General features: G+C 43.2%; 1 protein-coding gene across 1 annotated transcript; it reads right to left on the bottom strand.

The window, feature by feature from the left end:
* Nucleotides 1–11,582: 11,582 nt before the first annotated feature.
* LOC134353265 (probable G-protein coupled receptor 139) lies at nucleotides 11,583–17,753 on the bottom strand. The gene is made up of 2 exons (XM_063061296.1): nucleotides 17,684–17,753; nucleotides 11,583–12,490 (listed from the first exon to the last, which is right to left on the bottom strand). Exons 1-2 carry the CDS (start codon nucleotides 17,751–17,753, stop codon nucleotides 11,583–11,585), a joined length of 978 nt encoding a protein of 325 aa, XP_062917366.1.
* Between the last annotated feature and the right edge of the window lie 8,585 nt (nucleotides 17,754–26,338).

The following is a 26,338-nucleotide window of genomic DNA, read 5'->3' on the forward strand; positions in this document are numbered from 1 at the left end:
TAAACACACTGTAAGCCAGGCCTCGGCTCGGCGAAGAGCTGCAGGGAAGGGAGGAGTTGTCTCTGAATCGGTAAGCCCATCTTTTAACACGAGGGTAACCTATAAATAGTAAACGTGGCCAAGTGGTTAAGGCATTGGACTAGCGACCTGAAGGTCGTGAGTTCGAGCCCCAGCCGAGGCAACGTGTTGTGTCCTTGAGCAAGGCACTTAATCACACAGTGCTCTGCGACGACATTGGTGCCAAGCTGTATGGGTCCTAATGCCCTTCCCTTGGACAACACTGGTGTCGTGGAGAGGAGATGCTTGCAGCAGGGGCAACTGCTGCTCTTCCATACAGGCCTGCGCCCTGGAGAATGAAGACTTTCCAGGTGCAGATCCATGGTCTCGCAAGACTAACGGATGCCTTTAATTTAACCTATAAACAAGTTTATTCGATCAGTGAGTGAATGGAAGCAGTTTGAGAGTGTGATCATAGACAGAAGAATGTGCGGCTGGGAAATGCGGAGCAGTAAGTCCAGCCCTCAGGCTGGAATGTATTCTACTCCTTGAAGGGAAAAGGAAGAAGAAAGAAGGCCGAGCCAATGACTAATACAGAAGCAGACATCGAGTTCTCCGAAATAGAATTCAATAGTTACGTATTGACCAGATAATCTCCCCTCTCCCCCTCCTCCTTTAGTTCTGATGAAGGGTCTCCAACGTTCCTGCAGAAGCAGACCGACTTGCTGAGTATTCCCAGCTTTTCCTTCTGTTTGTTTTGGATTTCCAGTACCTGCAGGATTGTTTTAAGGGGCAGCTTTAATCCGATTGTTTCCTCATTACGCCTGACGTTTAACCTGCTGTATGCGCGTTTCTCTGCTGTTCGCCTTGTCGTTTCTACAATTTACTGCCTATCAACACTACCCTATTCATTTGCCTTAATATATCCAAATTGTCAGAAATTTTCACACTACAGTCTCTGCACTTCTACTCTCACTTCAACACACTCGCACACTCCCCACTGTCATTTAACGTAGTATACGAAAAAAGTCTCCCATGCGCGTTATGGATCTACACCATCTCTCTCATTTAGCCTTCCACTTCTACGCTGCCTTGCTCCTGGCGTGTTCATGTTGTTTCGAAACTTACTCGCCGTCTGCTTTCCAACCTCATTGGAATTTTTCGTTCTTTCCTTGATTAGTCAGTATCATTTATCAGATATCTCCGCATCTAACCTTTGCATAACTGCCGATACTCTGACTATATTTCACGTTGTCACGTCCTTTCCGCCGCTGCCTGATGAGAACAGTACCTGTTTTTCATTTCACAATGCCTAGCCCAATTAATCTTGTTTCTATCTTTTACACTGCTGCCTCCAATGTTCCCCCACCTTTTACTAATGCTGACCTTTTTACCTTTGCTGTCTCCACGTTGCCACTGTCACACGCCCTGTAATCACTTGAATGCAATCACAAGTTAGACTACACGCTGTTTCCGTCAGTCAGTCATGTTTCCTATAGTGTGTTTGCTATTTATTTTGGTCCCAATTCTGTCCCTGCCTTTAAGCACACTACCGGGTGCATTCCTTCTTGTCTCTACACAGGCTCTATCGTTTACCCTGTTGCCTCCGCAATGCCTTTGCCTTTACAGAGTTGCCACTATTCTGACTATACACTACCGTCCGCTTGCCTCTGCTGTCTCAAGTTCTAGTTCAATTTAATTGTCATTCAACCATACACAGATAAACGCAACAGAGTTCTTCTGGGATCAAGTTGCAAAACACAGCACATATGTCCATGCAGTCACACGCGACACACAGCACGTATAATTACACAGCACTGAAGAGATATAAAACAAGTCCCTGAGTGTCACGGCCTGAAGATCGATGGTGCAAGAGTCACGTTTTTTCAAAATCAAGCACGCAGGAGTTCCTCATCTCCCGCTGGGTCAGCCGCAGACGAAGGCAATCGAGCTTGTCTTCCCGGGAGCGTTTACTGGAGAGACGGCCTGCAGAAACCAGCACCAAACCCAGCACCGATTCCACAACTTCCGCCTCTGTTCTCTCCCACACCGCATCCGGCTTCTCCTCCCCTGGGTGGCTGTAACTGCCGTGCAATAACGCGAACACGAGGAAATCTGCAGATGCTGGAATTTCAAGCAACACACATCAAAGTTGCTGGTGAACGCAGCAGGCCAGGCAGCATCTCTAGGAAGAGGTACAGTCGACGTTTCAGGCCGAGACCCTTCGTCAGGACTAACTGACGGAAGAGCTAGTAAGAGATTTGAAAGTGGAAGGGGGAGGGGGAGACCCAAAATGATTGGAGAAGACAGGAGGGGGAGGGATGGAGCCAAGAGCTGGACAGCTGATTGGCAAAAGACATATGAGAGGATCATGGGACTGGAGGCCTAGGGAGAAAGAAAAGGGGGAGGGGGGAAAACACAGAGGATGGGCAAAGGGTATAGTGAGAGGGACAGAGGGAGAAAAGGGAGAGAGAGAAAAAAAGAATGTGTGTGTATATAAATAAATAAATAACGGATGGGGTACGAGGGGGAGGTGGGGCATTAGCGGAAGTTTGAGAAGTCAATGTTATGCCATCAGGTTGGAGGCTACACAGACGGAATATAAGGTGATGTTCCTCCAACCTGAGTGTGGCTTCATCTTTACAGTAGAGGAGGCCGTGGATAGACATGTCAGAATGGGAATGCGACGTGCAATTAAAATGTGTGGCCATTGATTTTAATTCCACGAGCAGGATCTCCCAGGATCTGGGCTCCCCCTCCCCCTTTTCTTTCTCCCTGGGCCTCCTGTCCCATGATCCTCTCATATCCGTTTTGCCAATCAACTGTCCAGCTCTTGGCTCCATCCCTTCCCCCTCCTGTCTTCGCCTATCATTTTGGATCTCCTCCTCCCCCTCCCACTTTCAAATCTCTTACTAGCTCTTCTTTCAGATAGTCCTGACGAAGGGTCTTGGCCCGAAATGTCGACTGTACCTCTTCCTAGAGATGCTGCCTGGCCTGCTGCGTTAGACATAGACATAGTCATGGTAGACATAGTCATACTTTATTGATCCCAAGGGACCAAAATCACCAGCAACTTTTATGTTTGTTGCCGTGCAATAACTGAGGCCACGCAGCTCCCCAGCCATCAGTCTCACCAATGCAGTATGTTATATTTCCAATGTAAGATAGGGTCTTGCGACCACAAGACCCTGTCTCCATTCACCACTCTGGCATCTACCCACGCTGCTAATAATATTTTTCCTTCAGTTCTGTCTGTGTTCTCTTCCTAACATTTACCATTAGATCTGCCAACCTATATCATTTAGATTACTGTTCAAACAGCGCTTCTCCATTTATTGCTGTTGTCAACAACCTTTCTGATACATTTATCCTGATCTATTCACATTATAGCGCAATTATTGTGTTGTCGTCAAGTTCCTTCGCCTGTTGTTACTGATGTCTCACGTCCGCGTTGTTCTACGCTGCTGTTTCCATAAAGCTTCCAATGCACAAGATGCTCTTTTCATGCCTCTCGTTTGCCTTGATGCGAGCACGTTGTTTCGCCCACTATATTCTGCCTCCACCTGAACTGAATCTCGTTTCTAATATTATCCATCACTGCCAACACACAGCCTCTTAATGTTATGTTTCTGTTTCCTCACCGTCTCCCTCCTGAGCCAGTTACTCCTCACTTTCATGTGCCTCAGATGCTCTTGAGCCAGTAATCGCTTCACCCATTTATGTCTCGAAACTTAATCTCATTCCAAACTGTCTATCTTCATTCTGCGCTTCCCTATAGAGACATAGGCGTGTAAAAAGGCCATTTGCCCATTATATTGACATGGAACATTGGGCATGAATACTCCGTCTTCCCATACCCGGCTCGTAGCCTTCCATACCTGGCAAATTTATGTGCTTGTTTAGACCCTTCTGAAATGTTGTCACCGACTCAGCTTTCACCTCTCCCTCGGGCAGTGTGCTCCGGTTTTCAAACCCGGGTGCATAAAAGAGATCCCTCCCATACCCCCTCCAAATCTCTTTGCCCGTCCTTCATCTTTGTCCTCTAGTTATTATCTGCTGTTGAAATGGAGAGAAGTTTCCTGTCGTCTATCCTATCTAGACCCGTCCTATAACTCAATATCGCTTGTTAAACTACTTCGGTCTAAGGAAGACAGAACAGCCGCTTTAGTCTTCTCGGAACTTAAACGCTTCATTGTGGGCAACATTGTGGTGAATCTCCTACGGAGATCTTCAGTGCTATCATAACCGGTACTAAATACAGAACTCCTGCTGAGGTCCGTTCATTTTTTTACAAAAATGAAGCATTTTTTCTCTGTCGTATTCCTACAGGCTTTCTTGACCACATTATCTCTCTGTACGGTTGCCATCAAGGATCTCTGGATTTGTATATTTGTTCCTCAATACTCTTTGGGACCATATCATTAATGGTATTTGTCACAGCCCTATTGCTGATCCCAAAATTGATCATGTCACTGCTATTGGGATTAAAGTCCATATGCCATGTTTCAGCCCATTTCATCAACGCTTCCATATCATATTGCAGCCTCTATGACTATACGCTATCAACAACTGTACCAATCGTAGTTTCAACAGCAAACTTACTGATCTTGCCTTCTAGATCCACATCGAAAGCATTAAAGTATGTTACAAATAGCCTGGTTCCAGCAGTGAGCTCTGTGGAATACTACCAGACGCATTCACCCATCAGAAAATGAACCCTCTACTATCACGGTCGGTACACTGATGCCAAGCCAGTCTTGGATTCATTTTGCCATCTGACCTCGCATGCTAAGTGCACCGTCGGTTTAAGCGAGTCTCTCTTATGGGACCTTGTCAAATGCATTAATTGTATAGATTGATAAAACTCTGTGTCTATCTTATGCACGCCTGGTGCTGGTCCCAAATAGCTCTTTGGTAGCTCATTGAATAATGATTGTCCCTTTTTAAAGTGATTGTCATTATAGAACAATGATTAGCTGGCCACGAAGGTAAAAGTAAAATACAACTGCTAAACATCTTCTTTTAAGGTTATCATCGATACAGAGATTTGAACTATCTCATTGTCACAAAAAACTGTGGGTCACTTGTTTAAGGAAAATAACAAGATGGCTTGAGTCGCAAAACTAGATTGAGGTGTTTTTATCTACCTCAAAACAAGACAAAAACTGGAAAAAAACAATATATATAACTACCCTCAGACTAAACACAAAAGAAAACTAACCCCAAAGCCTTTGTAACCTGAGGCTTGTAACTGCTAAGCCCCTCCCCCTAGACGAACCAAAAGCTAATTAACTCAATTATCCAATTAAAGATGGTCTCCTCCACCATCAGCACACCTGTGCAGGTTGCTGCTGCCTCGATATGAGACAGCTCCATGCGGCAGCTCTGGTTCAGACCCAGTCACTATTACTGCTGGGGATGGGTGTTTTACTGAGTGCGCCATGTGCCGTCCGTAATCAGTGACGAGCCTTCGTCACACTTATCGTTTGTGTATTTACTTACTTACTGCCCGTTACGCCGCTGGCGTTCAGGGCAGCAATCAAGGTCCTCCATCTCTGTCTCTCCTTGGTCATCTTCTCTCTTGTTCCCCAGGTGTGGTTCGGGTTAATCAGTTCTGCCTCTACGAGACGACAACAATTTGTCTTGCCGTTGTCGTTCATAGTTTAAAATCCAGAGACCAAATTTAGTTTCAGTCTTACGGTGTTCAGGGCATCCCTCATCGTACCAGTACTGTATCTTCCACTTGGTTTTCACTAGTGTCAGCCGTGCAAGATGGAGAATCAGGAATACCGTCGCATACAGATGTAGAAGGATTCTGTTTTGCTCATTCCAAAACAGTTTGGTTTGACCAGTCAAGGGTGTTTGCCCTGAGCTAAACCCCTAAACTCGGAGGACCGATGGACCACTCTTAGTGTGCCCTCTACCCTTCACCTGTTTGGCATGGGTGACCCTACCAAAGCCAACGCATAAAGCCCTGACTCCAGCCAGCATAACTCTCTGGGTCACTGAGACACGCAAGCCTCCAAATCACAACAGGCTGGGACCAGCCTAGATCCTCAGAGATCTTGACACCCAGGAAATTGAAACATCTCACTCTCTCCACTTCTGATCCCGCTATGTGGATTGGTATGTGATCCTTTGTCTTACACTTCCTGAAGTCCACAATCAGCTCTTTCGTCTTACTGACGTTGAGTGCCAGGTTGTTGCTGCGGCACCATTCCACTAGCTGGCATATCTCACTCCTGTATGCCCACTTGTCACCACCTGAGATTCTACCAACAATGGTTGCATCGTCAGCAAATTTGTAGATGGTATTTGAGCTATGCCTAGCCACACAGTCATGTGTACTTTAAGAGTAGAGAAGTGGGCTAAGCACACACCCCTGAGGTGCATCAGTGTTGATCGTCAGCGAGGAGGAGATGTCATCACCAATACGCACAGATTGTAGTCTTCCGGTTAGGAAATCAAGGATCCAATTGCAGAGGGAGGTACAGAGGCCCAGGTTCTGCAACTTCTCAATCAGCATTGTGGGAATGGCGGTATTAAGTGCTAAGCTATAGTTGATGAACAGCACCCTGACTAGAAGAGAGTTATTTTCCATGGGGGCAGTACCTTTACCAATAGTGACCATAAAATCCGCAGCAGCGACAGGTGGATTGGTGAGGACCAGTGGAATCGGATTTGGATTCCGCATGCTGGTCAAATACTACTTGGCATTGACTCAGACAGGGAACTATGATCTGCATAACTCTGGCTGTATGGACACCCGGAATGTTACTCAGCTATCGAATATTGAAGCACCCCATCCCCACCGCACCAGCCGGTTATATCCTTGAGAAAAGCTATGGAAAAAATCAATAAACCGGAGGGTTAAAGATGAGGAAAAACTTGAAAGATTGACTAACTGAAGAAAATTACAAATGCAAATAATAAAGTAGACTGCAAAATACTTATTATTTTTATCTTCAGAGCCAGATAATAATGTAGGTCTTTTGGAAATTGAAAAATGGATTAAGATAAAATCCTTATATATTAAGTATTTGTTTTGCTCTGATATAAAGGATGCAAACATGTGTCCCATGAGTGCCAGGGAACTAAGGGTAGAATACGAGCAAAGAGCGTACTGTGGCTAAGGTCAGAAAGGATATGTCAGAGTAGCTGTTGAGACTAATGGCCAACAGATCCAGTGCACTTGAAAATTCTGAAAATATGTATCAAAGTGCTTAACCTTTGAAATAAAAACAGAAAATTTTAGAAACAACCAGTAAATCGGGTAGCATCTATGGAAAGAGAATAAGAGTTAACGTTTCTGGTCGAAGACCTTTCGTTGGAACTGAAAAGAGTGGACGGTCAGTTGTATACTGATGGATGCATTCGTAGAGGGGAATATCTCTGATATGGTGATACTTGTTGACTTGATTCCGTAGACCCAATGTTCTGGAACTAAATTTCCTAATGAAGAAGACACTAAAGATAGCAGAATGGCAGATAGTAATCAATTTCTAAACCTTGGAGAGGGCGCCAACAAAATGAAAATCTATGAATGTTTCAGCGTTACTCAGTAGGAAAGCAAACATCTGCACACCATTTCACCAAAATCCATAATAAAATTTAAACGTAGGCATATCACGATTAGACAGATTCACATGGATTGGAAAAAGGAAATTGTGCAATGATATCCGAGATTTTAATGGATGTAGGGGAATAGCAGAAAGAAGAAGATTGCTTATATCCACTCAGTTGGTACATTATTAGTACCTAATAAAGTGGCCACCGAGTGTATGTTCGTGGTCATCTGCTGCTGTAGCCCATCCACTTCACGGTTCGACGTGTTGTGCGTTCAGGAATATTTTTCTGCACACTGCTGTTGTAACACATAGTTATTTAGTTACTGTCGCCTTCCTGTCAGCTTGAATTAGTCTGGCCATTCTCTTCTTACTCCTCTCTTTAACAATATGTTTTCGACCAAACAACTGCCGCTTATTGTATGTTCTTGTTTAACGCAGCATTTTCCTAAAATTCTAGAAACTGTTGTGCGTGAAAATCCCAGGAGGTCATCAGTTTCTGAGATACTCAAAACACCTCGTCTGGCACCAACAAACATTCCACGGTTAAAGTCACTGATATCACATCGCTTCCTTATTCTGATGTTTAGTCGGAACAACAAATGAACCGCTTTCTCATTAGATATTTGCATGAACGAGCAGGCGTATACGGGTGTACCTAATGAAGCGGCCAGTATGTCTATGTGTGCGTGTGTCTGTGTTTGTGTGTGTGTGTATGTGTGTGGGAGTGTGTGTGTGTGTGTGTGTTTCTGTGTGTATGTGTGTGTGTGTGTGTCTGTGTCTGTGTCTGTGTGTATGTGTGTGTGTGTGTCTGTGTGTGTGTTTCTGTGTGTGTGTGTGTGTGTGTGTGTGTGTGTGTGTGTGTGTGTCTGTGTGTGTGTGTCTGTGTGTATGAGTGTGTGTCTGTGTGTGTGTGTGTGTGTGTCTGTGTGTGTGTCTGTGTGTGTGACCCTCTACCGTTCGGTCATAGCTGGTTTATTGTCTCATTCATCTCTATTCTCCCGTAATCTCCCCGCAACCTTTGAAGCCCTTACGAATCAAAAGCCAGTCTAGAATCAAAAATCCACTTTTAATATATGGCTAAATTAATTTAATTCATGTATTTCAGCTACACCCTTTGATGCCGATTTGCTGATCTGCTCGATTTGCTGGTTTGGATTGTCAGGTTGATTGTCTAAAGAATTAAAATTTCAAAATAAAAATTGGCGTTTCAAATGCGGTTAAACAACGGCATAAAATACATTGTCCCAGCTGATTCAGTCGATGAAACTTAATTTGATACGGCCTTCTTCCCCCGCACCCCCGCCCTCCCCCCACCAAACCCCCAACTCCAACGCGCCCTCTTCCTCGCTATATCCTCGTGAGTGTATCCAATTTTGGTCACCGAAGTGGATCCCTGACTTCCTAAGCAAAAAGACCATAATCCATAAGGGAGGCAGCTGCATCTCCACCATGATTATACTCAATGCTTAGTGCCACGCAACGTTCCCTTTAATTCTTTCTACAGGTGCGTGGACCAACCTTTGCTCTGAGCAGGAAATTGTTACACAGACTGAAAACTGCGTGGTACTTTAATAGTTTTTTTTTAATAATCGACATACTGCCAATATTTCGAATGAAAATTGAAAAATGACATACTTTTGATTGTATTTATTAATCAGTGAATGATGAAAAGCAGTACTGCACAACAAAGAAAGTCTTTCACGTTCGTAAACCTTTAATGTTCACGTCCACGGTGCCGGCGGTTTATTAACCGACTTCTATTCTGTGGTTATTGTTACAATTTGTAGCAGTGATGTAACTTGAGACATTGATGATGTAAGTACGTTGAAGCTCTGAAATGTTTCAAGGTAAAGTTTAAAATTTAGAAAAATTATGGATTATATTCATTAACACTTAATTAAGTAAAGAGAGTTTCAAAATTATATTAATATGGATTTCAATATTATATTACCATAATTTTAAAATTTTAAATGAAAATTGCAACTGTGCTGCAACAAAAGCGATTTGCCGGAGCCATTCAGTCACTGCACGGCCGCGCACCAGCGCAGCTTAGAGAGAGCAACGGTTCAACAGTTCAAAGTACAATTATTATCAAGGTATGTATATCATATACAGCCTTGAGATTCATTGTGCCGGCATCCACAGGAGAACAACGACATAGAATCTACGAAAAAAGGACCATAAATAACAAAGACCGACAAACATTCAACGTGCACCAGAGGGCCTTACTTAACTCCAAAGTCAGGGGGTCAATGTGGACATGGTGCAGGATTACAAATACCTGGAGATACGAATTGACAATAAACCGGACTGGTCAAAGAACACTGAGGCTGTCTACAAGAAGGGTCAGAGCCGTCTCTATTTCCTGAGGAGACTGAGGTCCTTTAACATCTGCCGAACGATGCTGAGGATGTTCTACGAGTGTGTGGTGGCCAGAGCTATCATGTTTGCTGTTGTGTGCTGGGGCAGCAGATACCAACAGAATCAACAAACTCATTCGTAAGGCCAGTGATGTTGTGGGGACGGAACTGGACTCTCTGATGTTGGTGTCTGAAAAGAGGATGCTGTCCAAGTTACATGCCATCTTGGACAATGTTTCCCATCCACTACATAATGTACTGGCGGGCACAGGAGTACATTTAGCCAGAGACTCATTCCACCGAGATGCAACACTGAGCGTCATAGGAAGTCATTCCTGCCTGTGGCCATCAAACTTTACAACTCCTCCCTTGGAGGGTCAGACACCCTGAGCCATAGGCTGGTCCTGGACTTACTTCTATCTAGCATAATTTACATATTTTTAATTATTTATGGTTTTATATTGCTATATTTGTACTCTAGTCTTGGTTGGTGCAACTGTAACGAAACCCAGTTTCCCTCAGGATCAATAAAGTATGACTATGACTATGACCAATGATCTGTATGCGTGTGCCGGAAACTGTTTTTCACCGTACCTCGGTAAAAGTGAGATAATAAACAAATTTATGAATATATTCACGGTTGAAATCAAGCGCCTAGTCTCAGCTGCCCTCGATGTTCCGGGGACGGAAGGGGTCGATCATTGGTTCTCGCGGTGGGGTTGAAGCCTGCCTTGATCCTTACGTATAGTTGACAGTTGCTGTTGCCAAGCACTCGTTCTAATCTTTCCCAAAGTCAGTGATGATCGAAGATGTTTAAAATCGACTGTAATTATTATTAAAATTATTAGAACAATTGGCTTCAACTGATATCAATAGTTTAGATACTTCACTCTTAATATTAAATTTCAGTCACTTACCTGCGCTTTCCTTTTCGATCCAGAACTATGATTGAGAATGAATTAATGTGGCAGCAATTCTGGGTGAGCAGGAAGCCAAAGTGAAGAGTCAGTAAAATGTGATAATTGACTCATTAGAACAGCTCGACAGAGCCTATCCCTGGTCATAGTACCGAGTCTGGCAGAGGAGCTGACGACCAGGTGTGCTGGAGTTCAACCTCTCAACACGTCTCAGTTTCTATGTTTTATTGACTAGGTACTGAAGTCAAGAATACACCAAATTTTGCAGTGCTATTGGCCGGTCGTTCTCGACCTAGCCAGCGCCTGCACTTCGGTAAAAACCCCGACAACAATCTCCTTTAAAACATGATGTGTGTCGCTGCGTACTGTTTATTCCTGCACGTGACTCCAGATATGTAACAAAGCGGTTATCTCTGAACTGACGATGAACAATCAAAGTTTTCCCTACCAGGAAATTCTAAATAGTTATTTTAACAAACAAAATGCAAAAACAGCAAATGCAAACATAATATAATAGAATTTTATTTTGCTATTTTTGACAGGAAGTGTGAAACTAGTTGCACCCTTATGCTTATAACCAACCGGTTACATTGCCTGTCCTTCATACTAACATCTAGCTGACCATAAAACATAAGACACTAGCTCAGATGCAGTTCCAATCCAGATTAACTTTATTCTTCCTCTTAACTGATATCATTGATATTACAATTGAAAGGAGAATCGTTTTCCCGTTAATATCATTACTTGAACAATTTTCTAATTAATTCGAATGGATATTTCACCGCGCCCTTCAACTGCTCTCTGAATTTTGTCTGCGTCCCTGCATAAATACACGTATTGGTGCAGGAACTAAGAAGCTGCAACATGTATCCGCTCTCCTGAAGGATAAACTTCGGGCTGTTGCCATTGAAAACGACAGAATATGTGTTGCTTGTTATTTGGACAACCACAAAATTGACAACGTATGTCAGCCACAAGAGGATAAAACTTGCCGAAATGGCGAAAAGTAAAATAATGGACTTTCTCCTGCTCTGCATCTCGGCATCGCTCTGTTTTGCCCCATCGTTCGGGACACGGAGTCTCCTACGGGCTCTGCTGGCCGCCAGAATGAACCTGACAGTTAGAGCGTTAAACAGCAAAATCAGGAGGAACGGAAGGCAGGGGTTTAAAATACGGTCCAGCCAGTCAAAAACTCTCCATCCAACTGCCGTGTAATTGTCATCTTTTATGCTGCAGTACCAAGGGACCTTATTCATAACATAAAGAGGTTCATAGATAAAGTAAAAGGGGACGTTTTTCAAGCAGCCCAGCACGCAAACTACTCCAATCACAATCGCTGCGGTTTTCTCAGTGCAGTATCTTAGCTTCACCTGTTGGCAGCAAATGGCTATGAAGCGGTCGTAGGTAAAAGCAACCGTTAACCAGACGGAGGTATCTCCGGAAGCGCAGCTGAGGACAATGACGAGACTGCAGGCCGGAGTGGTGGACAGGAAAGTAGCGGGGAAGTAAATAGCCCGAAGTCGACTCAGTATCACAGCCGTGATAATGACCAGGAAATCTGTCACCGCCATGAACACCAGGTAGCGGGTGATACATTTCGAGAGGCCGCACTTTCCTTGAGACAGGATCACAATGGTTACAAAGTTAGCTGTAAGAGAGAAGGAAAAAGCAAACGATAATTAGTAGTCAGTTTCCCAGGCAAGTTTATCAGTAAAAGGAGGGCGGATATGAAACTCATATCTTTGACAGTTGATTCGGCGATTAAAATAGATCGGTTTATCGCTTATTGATTTCTCAATTAAAATAATTATCCTAAACACACATAAAATAATGGTTATAAAATGTGATACAGAAGTTATTTCCAAGCATAGGAAAGTTTTGATGTTGCAGGAGACTGAATCCGTCGTTAAAAAGTCCGACCGACCTATAATTTTAAACAAGTGAACTTCATAGCACAAGGCGTGTACTTTACAAGGCAGTAATTTTAGTAAGGAACCAAACAGAACTATGAAGGGAAAGGAATCGGTTTATAGACTGCTGGAAATCATGAGGACGCAAGAAAACTTCAGTAACTGAGGTCATACAGTGACTCTTCTTCAAGAATAGAAACATGTAAAGGCGAAATCCGACGTTCGTTTCGACTCTGACCTACATCGACAGTGAGGTCTTGCAACAGCAGATGATATCCGATTGTCCAATTCTTATTTCTTCCATTGTTTTGGACGAGATCTTGGTTTTGAACGAAGATTATATTACATTTCACAGCCCTTTATATATTCCCTGGGATTGTCAGGTCTGACTAGATTTTTATCAACAAATGGAAGGTAGAAATAGGGACTGGTCTTGACAATAATTCGAAAATTCACCCAAAATCTTACTTGATATGTAATGAATGATACTTATTATACATAGGGTCAAATAACATGCCAGGAAGCATCCTTACAGGGAAACACAGCCATCCACACGAATGCTGTTAGTTTAATAACGCCAGTCACAACTTTGTAGTCAATTATTATTTTAAGTAATTATTTTAAACGAAACCAATATCAGTTAATTGGTTGATAATAAGCAGCAAGTTAAAGTTCAGGTTTGCACTGAAACGCACACATGTGTAAAGCTGAAGGAAACAACGTCCTCGGGACCAAATGCAAAATATGTGTAACAACTTAATATATATAATATTATAATGCTTTAATATTATATATACAGTAATGTAGCTATATATATGTATATATTATATATGTCACATACACCGTATTAAATAATATTAACGAATAAAGAGTATTATATAGATGTACGAGTTGTCAGAAAGCGTAGTTACTACATATAGTTAAATATAAAACAGATTTATTACTACTGGCTTTGTCAGGAGTAATGTATACTGGGTGGTAACAAGATGTTTAGAGTTCTCACGGCTGGGTGGGAGCAGCTGTTACCCAACTTTGTTATAGTGCAGTACCTTCTGCCTGGCGGGAGGAGGTCGAAGAGATTGCGGGACGGATTGTGCAGGTCAGAAAGATAGAAAGCAAGAGAAGATACAGAAAATAATGACAGGTGATCATTTTAACGATCAGTTACATAAGTGACAGAATTATTGCCATATCCAGTTTGAAGTAGAGCATTTTTGCATTGCCGTGTAGATCTACAATCGGAACAAGTAGAGCGTAAACGGAGAGGAAGTCAAACCGAACGGGGAAAGGGTCGATAGAATGTTGGAACTGATTTCAGAGCAATACTACGCATTCATGATCATGACCCGTGAAAGAATAAGACCATGCTGTAAACATAGAAACATAGAAACATAGAAAATAGGTGCAGGAGTAGGCCATTCGGCCCTTCGAGCCTGCACCGCCATTTATTATGATCATGGCTGATCATCCAACTCAGAACCCAGCCTTCCCTCCATACCTCCTGACCCCTGTAGCCACAAGGGCCATATCTAACTTCCTTTTAAACATAGCTAATGAACTGGCCTCAACAGTTTGCTGTGGCAGAGAATTCCACAGATTCACCACTCTCTGTGTGAAGAAGTTTTCCCTAACCTCGGTCCTAAAAGGCTTCCCCTCTATCCTCAAACTGTGACCCCTCGTTCTAGACCTCCCCAACATCGGGAACAATCTTCCTGCATCTAGCCTGTCCAATCCCTTTAGGATCTTATACGTTTCAATCAGATCCCCCCTCAATCTTCTAAATTCCAACGAGTACAAGCCCAGTTCATCCAGTCTTTCTTCATATGAAAGACCTGCCATCCCAGGAATCAATCTGGTGAACCTTCTTTGTACTCCCTCTATGGCAAAGATGTCTTTCCTCAGATTAGGGGACCAAAACTGCACACAATACTCCAGGTGTGGTCTCACCAAGGCCTTGTACAACTGCAGTAGTACCTCCCTGCTCCTGTACTCGAATCCTCTCGCTATAAATGCCAGCATACCGTTCGCCTTTTTCACCGCCTGCTGTACCTGCATGCCCACTTTCAATGACTGGTGTATAATGACACCCAGGTCTCGTTGCACCTCCCCTTTTCCTAATCGGCCACCATTCAGATAATAATCTGTTTTCCTATTTTTGCCACCAAAGTGGATAACTTCACATTTAGCCACATTAAATTGCATCTGCCATGAGTTTGCCCACTCACCCAACCTATCCAAGTCACCCTGCATCCTCTTAGCATCCTCCTCACTGCTAACACTGCCACCCAGCTTCGTGTCATCCGCAAACTTGGAGATGCTGCATTTAATTCCCTCATCCAAGTCATTAATATATATTGTAAACAACTGGGGTCCCAGCACTGAGCCTTGCGGTACCCCACTAGTCACCGCCTGCCATTCTGAAAAGGTCCCGTTTATTCCCACTCTTTGCTTCCTGTCTGCTAACCAATTCTCCACCCACACCAATACCTTACCCCCAATACCGTGTGCTTTAAGTTTGCACACTAATCTCCTATGTGGGACCTTGTCAAAAGCCTTTTGAAAATCCAAATATACCACATCCACTGGTTCTCCCCTATCCACTCTACTAGTTACATCCTCAAAAAATTCTATGAGATTCGTCAGACATGATTTTCCTTTCACAAATCCATGCTGACTTTGTCCGATCATTTCACCGCTTTCCAAATGTGCTGTTATCACATCCTTGATAACTGACTCCAGCAGTTTCCCCACCACCGACGTTAGGCTAACCGGCCTATAATTCCCCGGTTTCTCTCTCCCTCCTTTTTTAAAAAGTGGGGTTACATTAGCCACCCTCCAATCCTCAGGAACTAGTCCAGAATCTAACGAGTTTTGAAAAATTATCACTAATGCATCCACTATTTCTTGGGCCACTTCCTTAAGCACTCTGGGATGCAGACCATCTGGCCCTGGGGATTTATCTGCCTTCAATCCCTTCAATTTACCTAACACCACTTCCCTACTAACATGTATTTCGCTCAGTTCCTCCATCTCACTGGACCCTCTGTCCCTTACTATTTCTGGAAGATTATTTATGTCCTCCTTAGTGAAGACAGAACCAAAGTAATTATTCAATTGGTCTGCCATGTCCTTGCTCCCCATAATCAATTCACCTGTTTCTGTTTGCAGGGGACCTACATTTGTCTTTATCAGTCTTTTCCTTTTTACATATCTATAAAAGCTTTTACAGTCCGTTTTTATGTTCTCTGCCAGTTTTCTCTCATAATCTTTTTTCCCCTTCCTAATTAAGCCCTTTGTCCTCCTCTGCTGAACTCTGAATTTCTCCCAGTCCTCAGGTGAGCCACTTTCTCTGGCTAATTTGTATGCTACTTCTTTGGAATTGATACTATCCCTAATTTCTCTTGTCAGCCACGGGTGCACTACCTTCCTTGATTTATTCTTTTGCCAAACTGGGATGAACAATTGTTGTAGTTCATCCATGCAACCTTTAAATGCCTGCCATTGCATATCCACCGTCAATCCTTGAAGTGTCATTTGCCAGTCTAGCTTAGCTAATTCATGTCTCATACCTTCAAAGTTACCCCTCTTTAAGTTCAGAACCTTTGTTTCTGAATTAACTACGTCACTCTCCATGTTAATGAAGAATTCCACCATATTATGGTCACTCTTACCCAAGGGGCCTCTCACGACAAGATCGCTAATTAACCCTTCCTCATTGCTCAAAACCCAGTCCAGAATAGCCTGCTCTCTAGTCGGTTCCTCGACATGTTGGTTCAAAAAACCATCCCGCATACATTCCAAGAAATCCTCTTCCTCAGCACCTTTACCAATTTGGTTCACCCAGTCTACATGTAGATTGAAGTCACCCATTATAACTGCTGTTCCTTTATTGCACACATTTCTAATTTCCTGTTTAATACCATCTCCGACCTCACTACTACTGTTAGGTGGCCTGTACACAACTCCCACCAGCGTCTTCTGCCCCTTAGTGTTACGCAGCTCTACCCATATCGATTCCACATCTTCCCGGCTTATGTCCTTCCTTTCTATTGCGTTAATCTCTTTTTTAACCAGCAACGCCACCCCACCTCCCCTTCCTTCGTGTCTATCCCTCCTGAATATTGAATATCCCTGAACGTTGAGCTCCCATCCCTGGTCACCCTGGAGCCATGTCTCTGTGATCCCAACTATATCATAATCATTAATAACAATCTGCACTTTCAATTCATCCACCTTATTACGAATGCTCCTTGCATTGACACATAAAGCCTTCAGGCACTCTTTTACAACTCTCTTAGCCCTTTTTAATGCTTGCCCTGGATTTGTCGGCCTGCCACTTTTACTTTTCCCCTTTGTACTTTTTGCTTCTACGCTCACTTTACACCCCTCTGTCTCTCTGCACTGGTTCCCATCCCTCTGTTGTGAACTAACCTCCTCACACCTGGCCGCTTTAATTTGATTCCCACCCCCCAACCATTCTAGTTTAAAGTCACCTCAGTAGCCCCCGCTAATCTCCCTGCCAGGATATTGGTCCCCCGAGGATTTAAGTGTAACCCGTCCTTTTTGTACAGGTCACACCTGCGCCAAAAGAGGTCCCAATGATCCAAAAACTTGAATCCCTGCCCCCTGCTCCAATCCCTCAGCCACGCATTTATCCTCCACCTCATCGCATTCCTACTCTCACTGTCGCGTGGCACAGGCAGTAATCCCGAGTAATAAATTATTTTTGTAATAACCCAATGAGATTAATTATATAAAGAGATTCCCTTTGTCAAGAAACTTGATTACGTTCGTATTTCATTAAGAAAAGACAACGAATAATCAGTGGATAATCAGAGCCCCCACACGGAGACTGAATAGTTATAATCAACGGGACATTTAGCTATGACATGGTCAAAAATTATATAATCTCTTATTCATACTAACTTTACAGAGAACCCCGAAAGCGGCGAGAACAGGATAATAAATCGCAAAGACTGGTCCATTTCCAGGCGCATGCATTTCCCGTGACGATGTGGAGGTAAGCCGTAGTCACTGAAAACAAAGTATTTGACGCGTCTATTTATATCTGATGTCAACTACCAGAGAGACCATTCGGTTGAATCGTCACAATTGTTCATTACAATTTTCTGAGCAAATTAAAGCAGTCATGTTCAGGCGTATGCTAATCAATCCAGCCGAAAACATTAAAATTTAAGACCAATTGATAAAGCTAAATAAACCAATTGATTCCGCTAAAAATAGAATCCTTGTATCTGATGAGATAAAGGTAAGCTGGAAATAGATGAGAAAGACTGTGGATTAGTACCGGACACGCAGTAAAGTAAAATTGAATGTGAAGTGGTAATATGACATGAAATTGACTGAAACGCAGTGCGAAGCGATAGGAAAGATTGATTTTAGATTATTGGGAATTTCACCCTTGTGACCGATAGATCCGTTCAAATATATTGAATGACCCGACTCATTAACCAATCTACACGTTTAGTATTTGTAACGTATATCATAAACGGCGAAATGAAGGCGACAATGCTGACATTTAAAGCGTTTATTAACTTCATGATGATAGTACCAGCAACTAAACTGGGTCCAGCATAAAACTTTGCAATGTCACATTTACTCAACTCAAAGAACGAGGTAAATTTATTTTCAAAGTACGTACATGTCACCATATACAACCCTGAGATTGTTTTCTTACGGGCATACTCAGTAAATCCAGGAAACAAGTAGAATCAATGAAAGGCCATGACCAACAAGGCGGACAAACAGCTGCTGTGAAAATGAAAACAAAACGTGAAGTATTATAAAATGCTTAATAATAATAAACCAATAAGCAATAAATATCGAGAATATTAGATGAAGAGACTTTGAAAATGAGTCCATAGGTTGTGGGACGGGTCGGGGATGGGGCGAGTGAAGTTGGTTGAGGTTATTCTCACTAGTCAATAGCATGATGGCCGAGGGGTAATAAATGGCCCTGAATCTGCCGGTGTGGGTCCTGAGGCTCCTGTATGTTCTTCTTGATGGCAGCGGCGAGAGGAGAGCACGTTCTGTGTGGTGGTTGTGGTGGATGCTAAATTCCTGCGGCAGCGCTCCGTGTAGATCTTCTCAGTGACGGGGAGGGCTTTCCCGTGGTGGACTGACCTGCCTCGACTACATTTTGTGGGATTTTCAGTTCGAGGGCATTGGTGTTTTCATACCAGGCCATGATGCAGCCAGTCAATATAATCTCTACGACACATCTGTAGTTGTCTGACAAAGTTTTGATGTCATGCAGGACCTTCACAGACTTCTGAGGAAGTAGAGACGCTGCCGTGTTTTCTTCGTTCTGGTCTCAGGACAGCTCCTCTGGAATTATAGCACTGAAGAATTTAAAGTTGTCGATCCTCTCCACCCCGATGAGGACTGGGTTCACTTACCCTCCCATGTGCTGATATATTATCACCTTTGATCGGCCGACGATAGTGGTGTCGTTAGCAAGCTTAAATGTGGCATTGGAGCTGTGCCTAGCCTCACAGCCACAAATATAAAGCGAGTAAAGCAGGGCGCTGAGAACACAGCCTCGTGGTGCACCTGTATTGATGGAGATTGTCGAGGAGATGTTGTTGCCAATTCGACCTGACTGGGGTCTACAAGTGAGGAAATCCAGGATCCAATTGCACAAGAGGTATTGAGGCCAACGTCTTGAGGTTTCTTGATTAGTTTTGATGGGATGATGGTATTGAATGATGAGTTGTTGTCGATAAAGTGCATCCTGACATATGCACCTTTTCTGTCTAGATTTTCCAAGGTTGAATGAAGAGTCAATGAAATAGCATTTGCTATGGATCTGTTGTGTCAGTAGGCAAAATGGATCGCAGTCGCTTCTTAGATATGAGTTGATATTTGTTATCATCAATCTTTCACATCACTTCATCACAGTTGAACTGAATTCTACTGAACGATAGTCATTAAGGCAGGTTGCAACGTTCTTCTTGGCCACCGGTTTAACTGAAGCAGGTAGATACCTCAGCCTACCGAAGCGAAGGTTTAAAGATATCAGTGAACAGTCCAGCCAGCTGATCAGCACATGTCTAGTACTCGGGCGTGTACCCTATCTGGGCCAAATGCCCTAGAGGCTGATTTCACAGGGTTTATGGGGGCTGTGGGAGATCGTGAAGCTTCATCCATGTGTTGTCGGCCAAAGGGAGCATAGTCTTGCCGTCACCTATGTCGTTTGGTTCCAGTCTGTACGTGGTAATAGCCCTCAAATCATGCCAGCTGGCGAGCATCGTTCAGGGATTCAAGTTTTGGTCCGGAATATCCACTTCGCCCTTGAGGTGGCTTTCCGGAGATCGTACCTGGACGTCCTATATCTTAGATGGTGGCTAGACCTGAATACAACTGATCTGGTCCGCAGCAGACTGCAGTTCTCTTGGTTTATCCAGGGCTTCTCGTTGTTGAAAACTCGGCGTGATTTCGTGGGGCCACACACGTCTACGTCTGTTTTTTATTAAATAAGTTCCTTGACAACATGATGTATTCATTCAGATCGTCTGATGGGTCTTTAAAACCAGCTACTACTGGAATCAATCCCATAGCGGCTCCTCTGCCCTCGGCGACCACACCTTTGTTGTCCTTACCTCTGGAACGTTGCGCTTAGCCTCTGCATTCAGGTAGGAACAGGAGAGTAAAATGGTCAGATTCCCCAAATTGCGGACTAGGCATGGAACGCCAGGCACTCCTTATCATAGTATAGAAGTGGACTAGTGTCTTGGGACCTCTGGTGGTGTAAGTTAGAACATGATAATAATTTGGCAGAGGTTTCTTAAAGCAAGTCTAATTGAAGACCCCGAATATAATTTGAAATGTGTCGGGGTGGACTATTTCTTGTTTGGTGATGGCAGCATTCAATATCTCGAGCGCCTCATTTGTGTCGCTTTTGATGATATTTGACCTGCAGTCAAGATCGTGGAGGAGAACTCGCCCGGTAAGCTGAACGGCCTGCCCTTGATTGTCAGATGCTTCGGGTCGGAGGAATAGGATTACAAATAAACTGAAATATCCGAGCACCAGAAAGAGTTTATGAAACACAGAGCTCCCACGTTTTGCTTTCTCCGAATCAGTACTATGGTCCATCCTGAGAGGAATACAAAAGAGGAAGTGTATATTTAGAAGTTTTGTAAGCAGTCCCCTGCACGTCGCCGTGGTTCTTGCCGCCAACAAGAATGAATCTTCGGAAAGCACAATACTAAGCATCATGAGCATAGTCCGAAAGCTCCTAGCAATTGACAGATGCGTGTGCTTGGCTACGCCCGTGCCTCAGATCTTACCACAGTTTGAGCTGCGAAAAAATAAACAGAAATAACAAAAAAACGAAATAAGCTATACTTTAACTCACCTTCTGTACATGGATGGTTTGGAAATTATATGCTCCTTCATCAGTAATCAATTAAGTAAACAATTAACTCAAATAATAGAACTATTATTGAAAGATACAAGCATGAACTTTGGACTGGATAAATGCAGAACATCAAACATAAAGGTGCGATAGAGCTATCAGAATACACAACAGAGCAGCAGGATACAATAGAGCCGATGGATGAATATGACACATATAAGTATCTGCGATATCAACAAGCGACGAAAATAAATCATAGTGCGATAAAGGAACAACGTTTGACACAATTTAGTTCAAGGCTTAAGAAAATCTGCCAAACATATCTCAACAACATAAATATAACAAAGGCAATAAACACTTTGTGGTCGCTATATTAGTGTATTCTTTTGGCATAATATCTTAGTCTGAAACCGATCTGGAAATTTTACAAAGAAAAATAACAACTGAAATGACAGATTTCAGCAAATATTGTGTGCACTGGAATACGTTTAGTTTAACGTTACCTAGGACAGATGGGGGAAGAGGAATAACAGACATTAAAAATCGACACAACTGTCAGATAAAACTTCTGTGGACATAACAGTATTTTCATTAATGAAAACGGGATTCAGCACTCCACACGAGCACATGCAATTCTGATAAGAAGTATGCACCACTAAACTTAAATGAGAGCACAGCCCAGAAAATGAAGAAATTTTCACTATGGGAGTAAAAGCTAACGAACGAAATAACATGGCTCTTCATGGAAGACATGCCCACGATCTGAGCAGAATAGATATCGACAAGGAAGCTTCGAACGCCTGACTCAAAATTGGAGACCTCTTCCCCGAAAGGAAGGGTTGCTTGTGGCAATACAGGACCAGGTGGTTAACACAAAAAAAATCAAAAATACATAATAAAAGACCAACAAATTTAAGATGATAAATGTAGAAATTTCCGAGAAAAAAAAACAGAAACGGTCCAACAGATAACAGGACCTTACAGCAGAGTACATACACAGGTGCATTCAAGTGGCAAACATCATTCACCAAAAGCTTGCTTCAAAATAACAACTCATAAAATAAATCATACTCTGCTATAGATACAAGCTTGATTCAGTTTTAGAGTCAGGATTCTACAAATTAGTTACGATCGATTCGTTATTATAAATAGGACAATCCATAATAGCCGTCCAGATATAATATTACAGAATAAACACGCAAGAGCAACTTACTTAATAGATATAGCCATTCCAAACACACACAACTTACATAAATCAAAGTGAAAAACACCAGATATGCTGTATCAAAAGTGGAAATTGAAAGACTTTGGAACATGAACAGTGTATACATTGTCCCGATAGTAATATCTACAACTGGTATCATCCCAACGGCACTGCACAATAGCATTAAACAATTCCAGCTCCACAGCAATATCTATGTAAATCTTCAGAAAGTCACAATACCAAACACCACTAGAATCCTCCGAACTTCCTATCAATTGAGAAATTATTGTGTTTGGCTGTGCCCGCACCTCAAGGTTTACCAGACTGAGCTGCGAAAAACTTGATAACAGCAACAATAACAATGCATAAGCAATAAATATCAAGGTCACGAGTTCTAGAATCCTTAAAAGTGAGTCCATTGCTGAAGAAATCAGTTCAATGTTGGGGTGAGTGAAGTTATCCCTCTGGTTCAAGACCCTGATATTTGAGAGGTACTAAATGTTTCGGAACCTGACTGCGTAGGACCTAAAGCCCCTGTACCCTCTTCCTGATGGCAGCATCGAGGAGAGAATATTGCCTGGATGGAGGAGTCCTGGGCGATGGCTGCTGCTTTCCTGCGACAGCGCTCCTTGTAAATGTGCTCAATGGTGGGGAAGGCTTTACCTGTGATGGATCGGGCTTTTTTGTAGATTTTGTGACCCCACCTATATGTGCATCTTTATTTAGTCTCTTGTTTGCAACCTCAAACACCATTTATCTGTTTAAATCCATGCTTTCATTACTTGTTCCTAATATTAATTAGTGTGGCTTGTTGCTGCTTCCTTAATAACAGGTTCCACTATGTCAGACAGCCTGGTGTGTAAATGACTGTCTATCTTTCTCTTTTCTCAGATACGTTTGACACCTTGTCGTTATAACCCAATCTATACAGTACCGAAGAGATAGGAAAGACTGAGAACTATAAACGACTATGTAAAATGCTGCTTTGTAAATCGTTGTAAAATAATACATTTTTGAATTTCACAGGTTACTAAAGACGGTGAGGTGTAAACTTGCATGCACAAGTTTTTTAAAATCTATTGGATTTCATATTCGAGAGCAGGTAACATGTTTCTGATTACCTCTGGTCGTTTCAAAATTTTCTAACTAATGTTCTCTATCCTCTGCAATGCATATTTACTGCTTTCCGACTTAAATTTAGTATCGTTATCATGAGTGGGATTTCTGAGATCCAAGGGCAGTGGAATCATAAACAGGTTGAGCAGACGTTCAATTGAAAACATTACAGCAACATGCTCCAAATCTACTCCTGTCGTTTATAGCTTTGCGGATAATAAAACTAAAACAGTTGGGCTCCGGATAGATTGTGATTCACACATTTATGAAATTAATGCTTTACTTTTTAAAAGGAAAATACATTGCCAAACCACTATTCTGAGAGAATAACGCGTCTTTCTTTCAGAGGCACTTATAACACGTTTATTTGATTTAAACTCAACTACAGGTCCTGCTGTGCGTTATTTTTAACGCTTTTAGAGCGAGAATGGCTGACAGATAAACATAAAATGTTGGAATACCCAACCTGCCAGGCAGCATCTGTGGAGCGAGAAATGCTGCTGATCTTCTTCCCATACGGAGGCAGCTACAGACAAAGAAAACACCCAAAGTGAAATATAGTACAAGTCAATATTTATTAATATTCTGATCATTTAAAGTACACGGGCATGCAATTAACAATTACAAGTCTCACTGAACTCGCCTTTAATTCACTGACCTAACAAATACCGTAAAACTCAATAGATTAGATCACACAGGTCTCCACCTGGACTCAAATACTCGTTTATGAGACCAGTCTCTTTCCAAAGAGCAACAAACAATCTGCTCGTAGCTGGTTGAGTAGCATCTGCGGGGCAAAAGCTATAGTCGACTTTTCAGATCGAAATCCTGTATCAGGGTCTCCGTGTCTGCGGATTTCAGAGGTTTCTTTGTGTGTAAACCGGACGTTCTATGCCGGTGTAACAGTGATCTGACCAGTTTGGACTAATTTGCAGTATAAGGGGATGGCTTTACTTGTCTTAAATGCTATTAAAGGAAGGCCCTGCATGGCCTGTGCTCCGTCGAACACCTAATTAATAGCTGTAACTATAAGTTTTGCGTCTTATTGTTGACTTCTGAATTGCCTTCCGGATAACATCATCTCCAGCTCTAACATTAATTGATCAATATCAGAGTTACCATGGTGCCAAGTAGCTGCCTCTTCGAGCCCATCTGCGGAAACAGCTGAAATTCCACGTTTTAATTTCTCTACTTTTTTTTCCTTTTCAAGGTGGATAGGGTTCAATCGAGGTCCTGGTCTGCAAGAGGCACTCAGACTGCGTCTTTTTACGGCGGATGAGTTCTCGTTCCCGGAGCTCGTCGGCCAACCGTTTTCCTACATTCTTTAGGCACATCTTGGAAGATGGCGCTTCTGGGGTGCGGCCCTGCGCGGCCTATGGACGACGGATCCCAGGCCGCTGCTGCAGACTGATGCGTCGCGGGAGAAGGAACATCAGGAATTCGCTGCGGCGGCTGCATGCACTGAGGTCTCTACAGTCGAGCGGTGTCATTCTCCCTCTCTCTGTTTTCCGCTCGATGCGGGGAGTTTTTACTGCCGATTCTCGAGTCTGGAATCTGGGAATAAAAAAGCGGCGGGGCAGACTGTAACACCGAAACAGCGACTATCACTCTCCCCTTTCGCTGTGAAATGGGTGATATCCCTCTGTCTTTTGTTAATGAGAGCGAGAGCATGTGGCATGTCGAACTGCTGGGTAAACGATAGCTTTTATTGATGCAGATTATGGTCTCTCTTTGAGTGCTTTGCTGTTGGTGGATAATGGACGCACAGGGTGTTTTGCTGGAACGGGTGGGGGGGGGAGGCTGATGTTTGCTGCTGCTTGTGCGTGGTAGGGGATGAGGGGGTTTGGGGGGCCTAACGTTTACCTGTCGTTTATTCTTTTGTGTTTCTATTTTTCGTGGAGGTCTGCGAAGACAGGTAATTTTGGTTGTATACATTCTCTGATAATAAACGGAACCATTTGGAGCATTTGAAATACACGTTGCCATCGGTGCTCTTCGGATTGTCAGAGAACGGCAAGGGCCATTGACAACCATTGTGAGTGGTTTGTTCAAACACTGTGTGCTTGAGGAACATTTTATCTTATGTTTAGGCGTGTTGCGGCTTTCCGGACTCAATGTCGTATTCCACAATATCAGTTAACTCTTTCTCTAGCCTGACTGTGATAGAATTATACCATCAGAATTCTACAACAAGGGATTGTGCAAATACGACCCATATACCATGGTGTTTTTCAGCACCAACTCTATTTAGCGTTCTATGTCGAATCTGGAGATGTCACGGTCCGGTCCATGACGTCCGCATTCCGGTTCATGGTCCGGTCCGTGGATTCCGTACTCCGGTTATTCTGTTTGTTCCTTGTTCCGTTGGGTCCCTTAACTGAGGCACCTGATTCACGTTTCGGGCTGGCAACTATATAGCTCTGGGACCCAGTGATTCCTTATGGACCGCCCTCGCCAGTAACCTCGTCAGAATCCCCGTCAAGTTAACCGGCCACGTCGAGAGCTTGCCGCTTCTTGGAGCCTTCTCGTGTCAAGATAAAGAACAGTCTATCGTTGTATGGTTTTGTCGCTCTGTGTTCTCTCCTCCGCTGGGTAGGTCCGGCCGTTTGCCGCTATCCTGAGGGAGGAACGGTCTCAGTGTTACGTGTCTTGTGTCCAAGAAGGAGCCCCGGCTCAATGTTACGTGTCCTGTGTCGAAGAAGAGTCCCGGCTCTAAGTCTTGTGACCAAGGAGGAGCCCTGGCTCAGTGTTCCGTGTCCGGTATCTAAGAAGAGACCCGGACCTATGTCCTGTGTCCAAGGAGGAGCCCCGGCTCAGTGTTCTGTGTCCTGTCACTTCGGTTCCCATCACCCAGCAAAATTAGTTTAAACCTTCCCCATCAGCTCT

This window comes from Mobula hypostoma, chromosome 10 (genome assembly GCF_963921235.1).
Source record: "Mobula hypostoma chromosome 10, sMobHyp1.1, whole genome shotgun sequence".
Taxonomy (NCBI): domain Eukaryota; kingdom Metazoa; phylum Chordata; class Chondrichthyes; order Myliobatiformes; family Myliobatidae; genus Mobula; species Mobula hypostoma.

Coding starts and splice junctions, on each gene's coding strand:
- LOC134353265 (XM_063061296.1), bottom strand. CDS start 17,753: ATGCATGCGCCTGGAAATGGACCAGTCTTTGCGATTTATTATCCTGTT. Junction 12,491..17,683: donor CGCCGCTTTCGGGGTTCTCT/GTAAAGTTAGTA, acceptor TCTCTCTTACAG/CTAACTTTGTAACCATTGTG.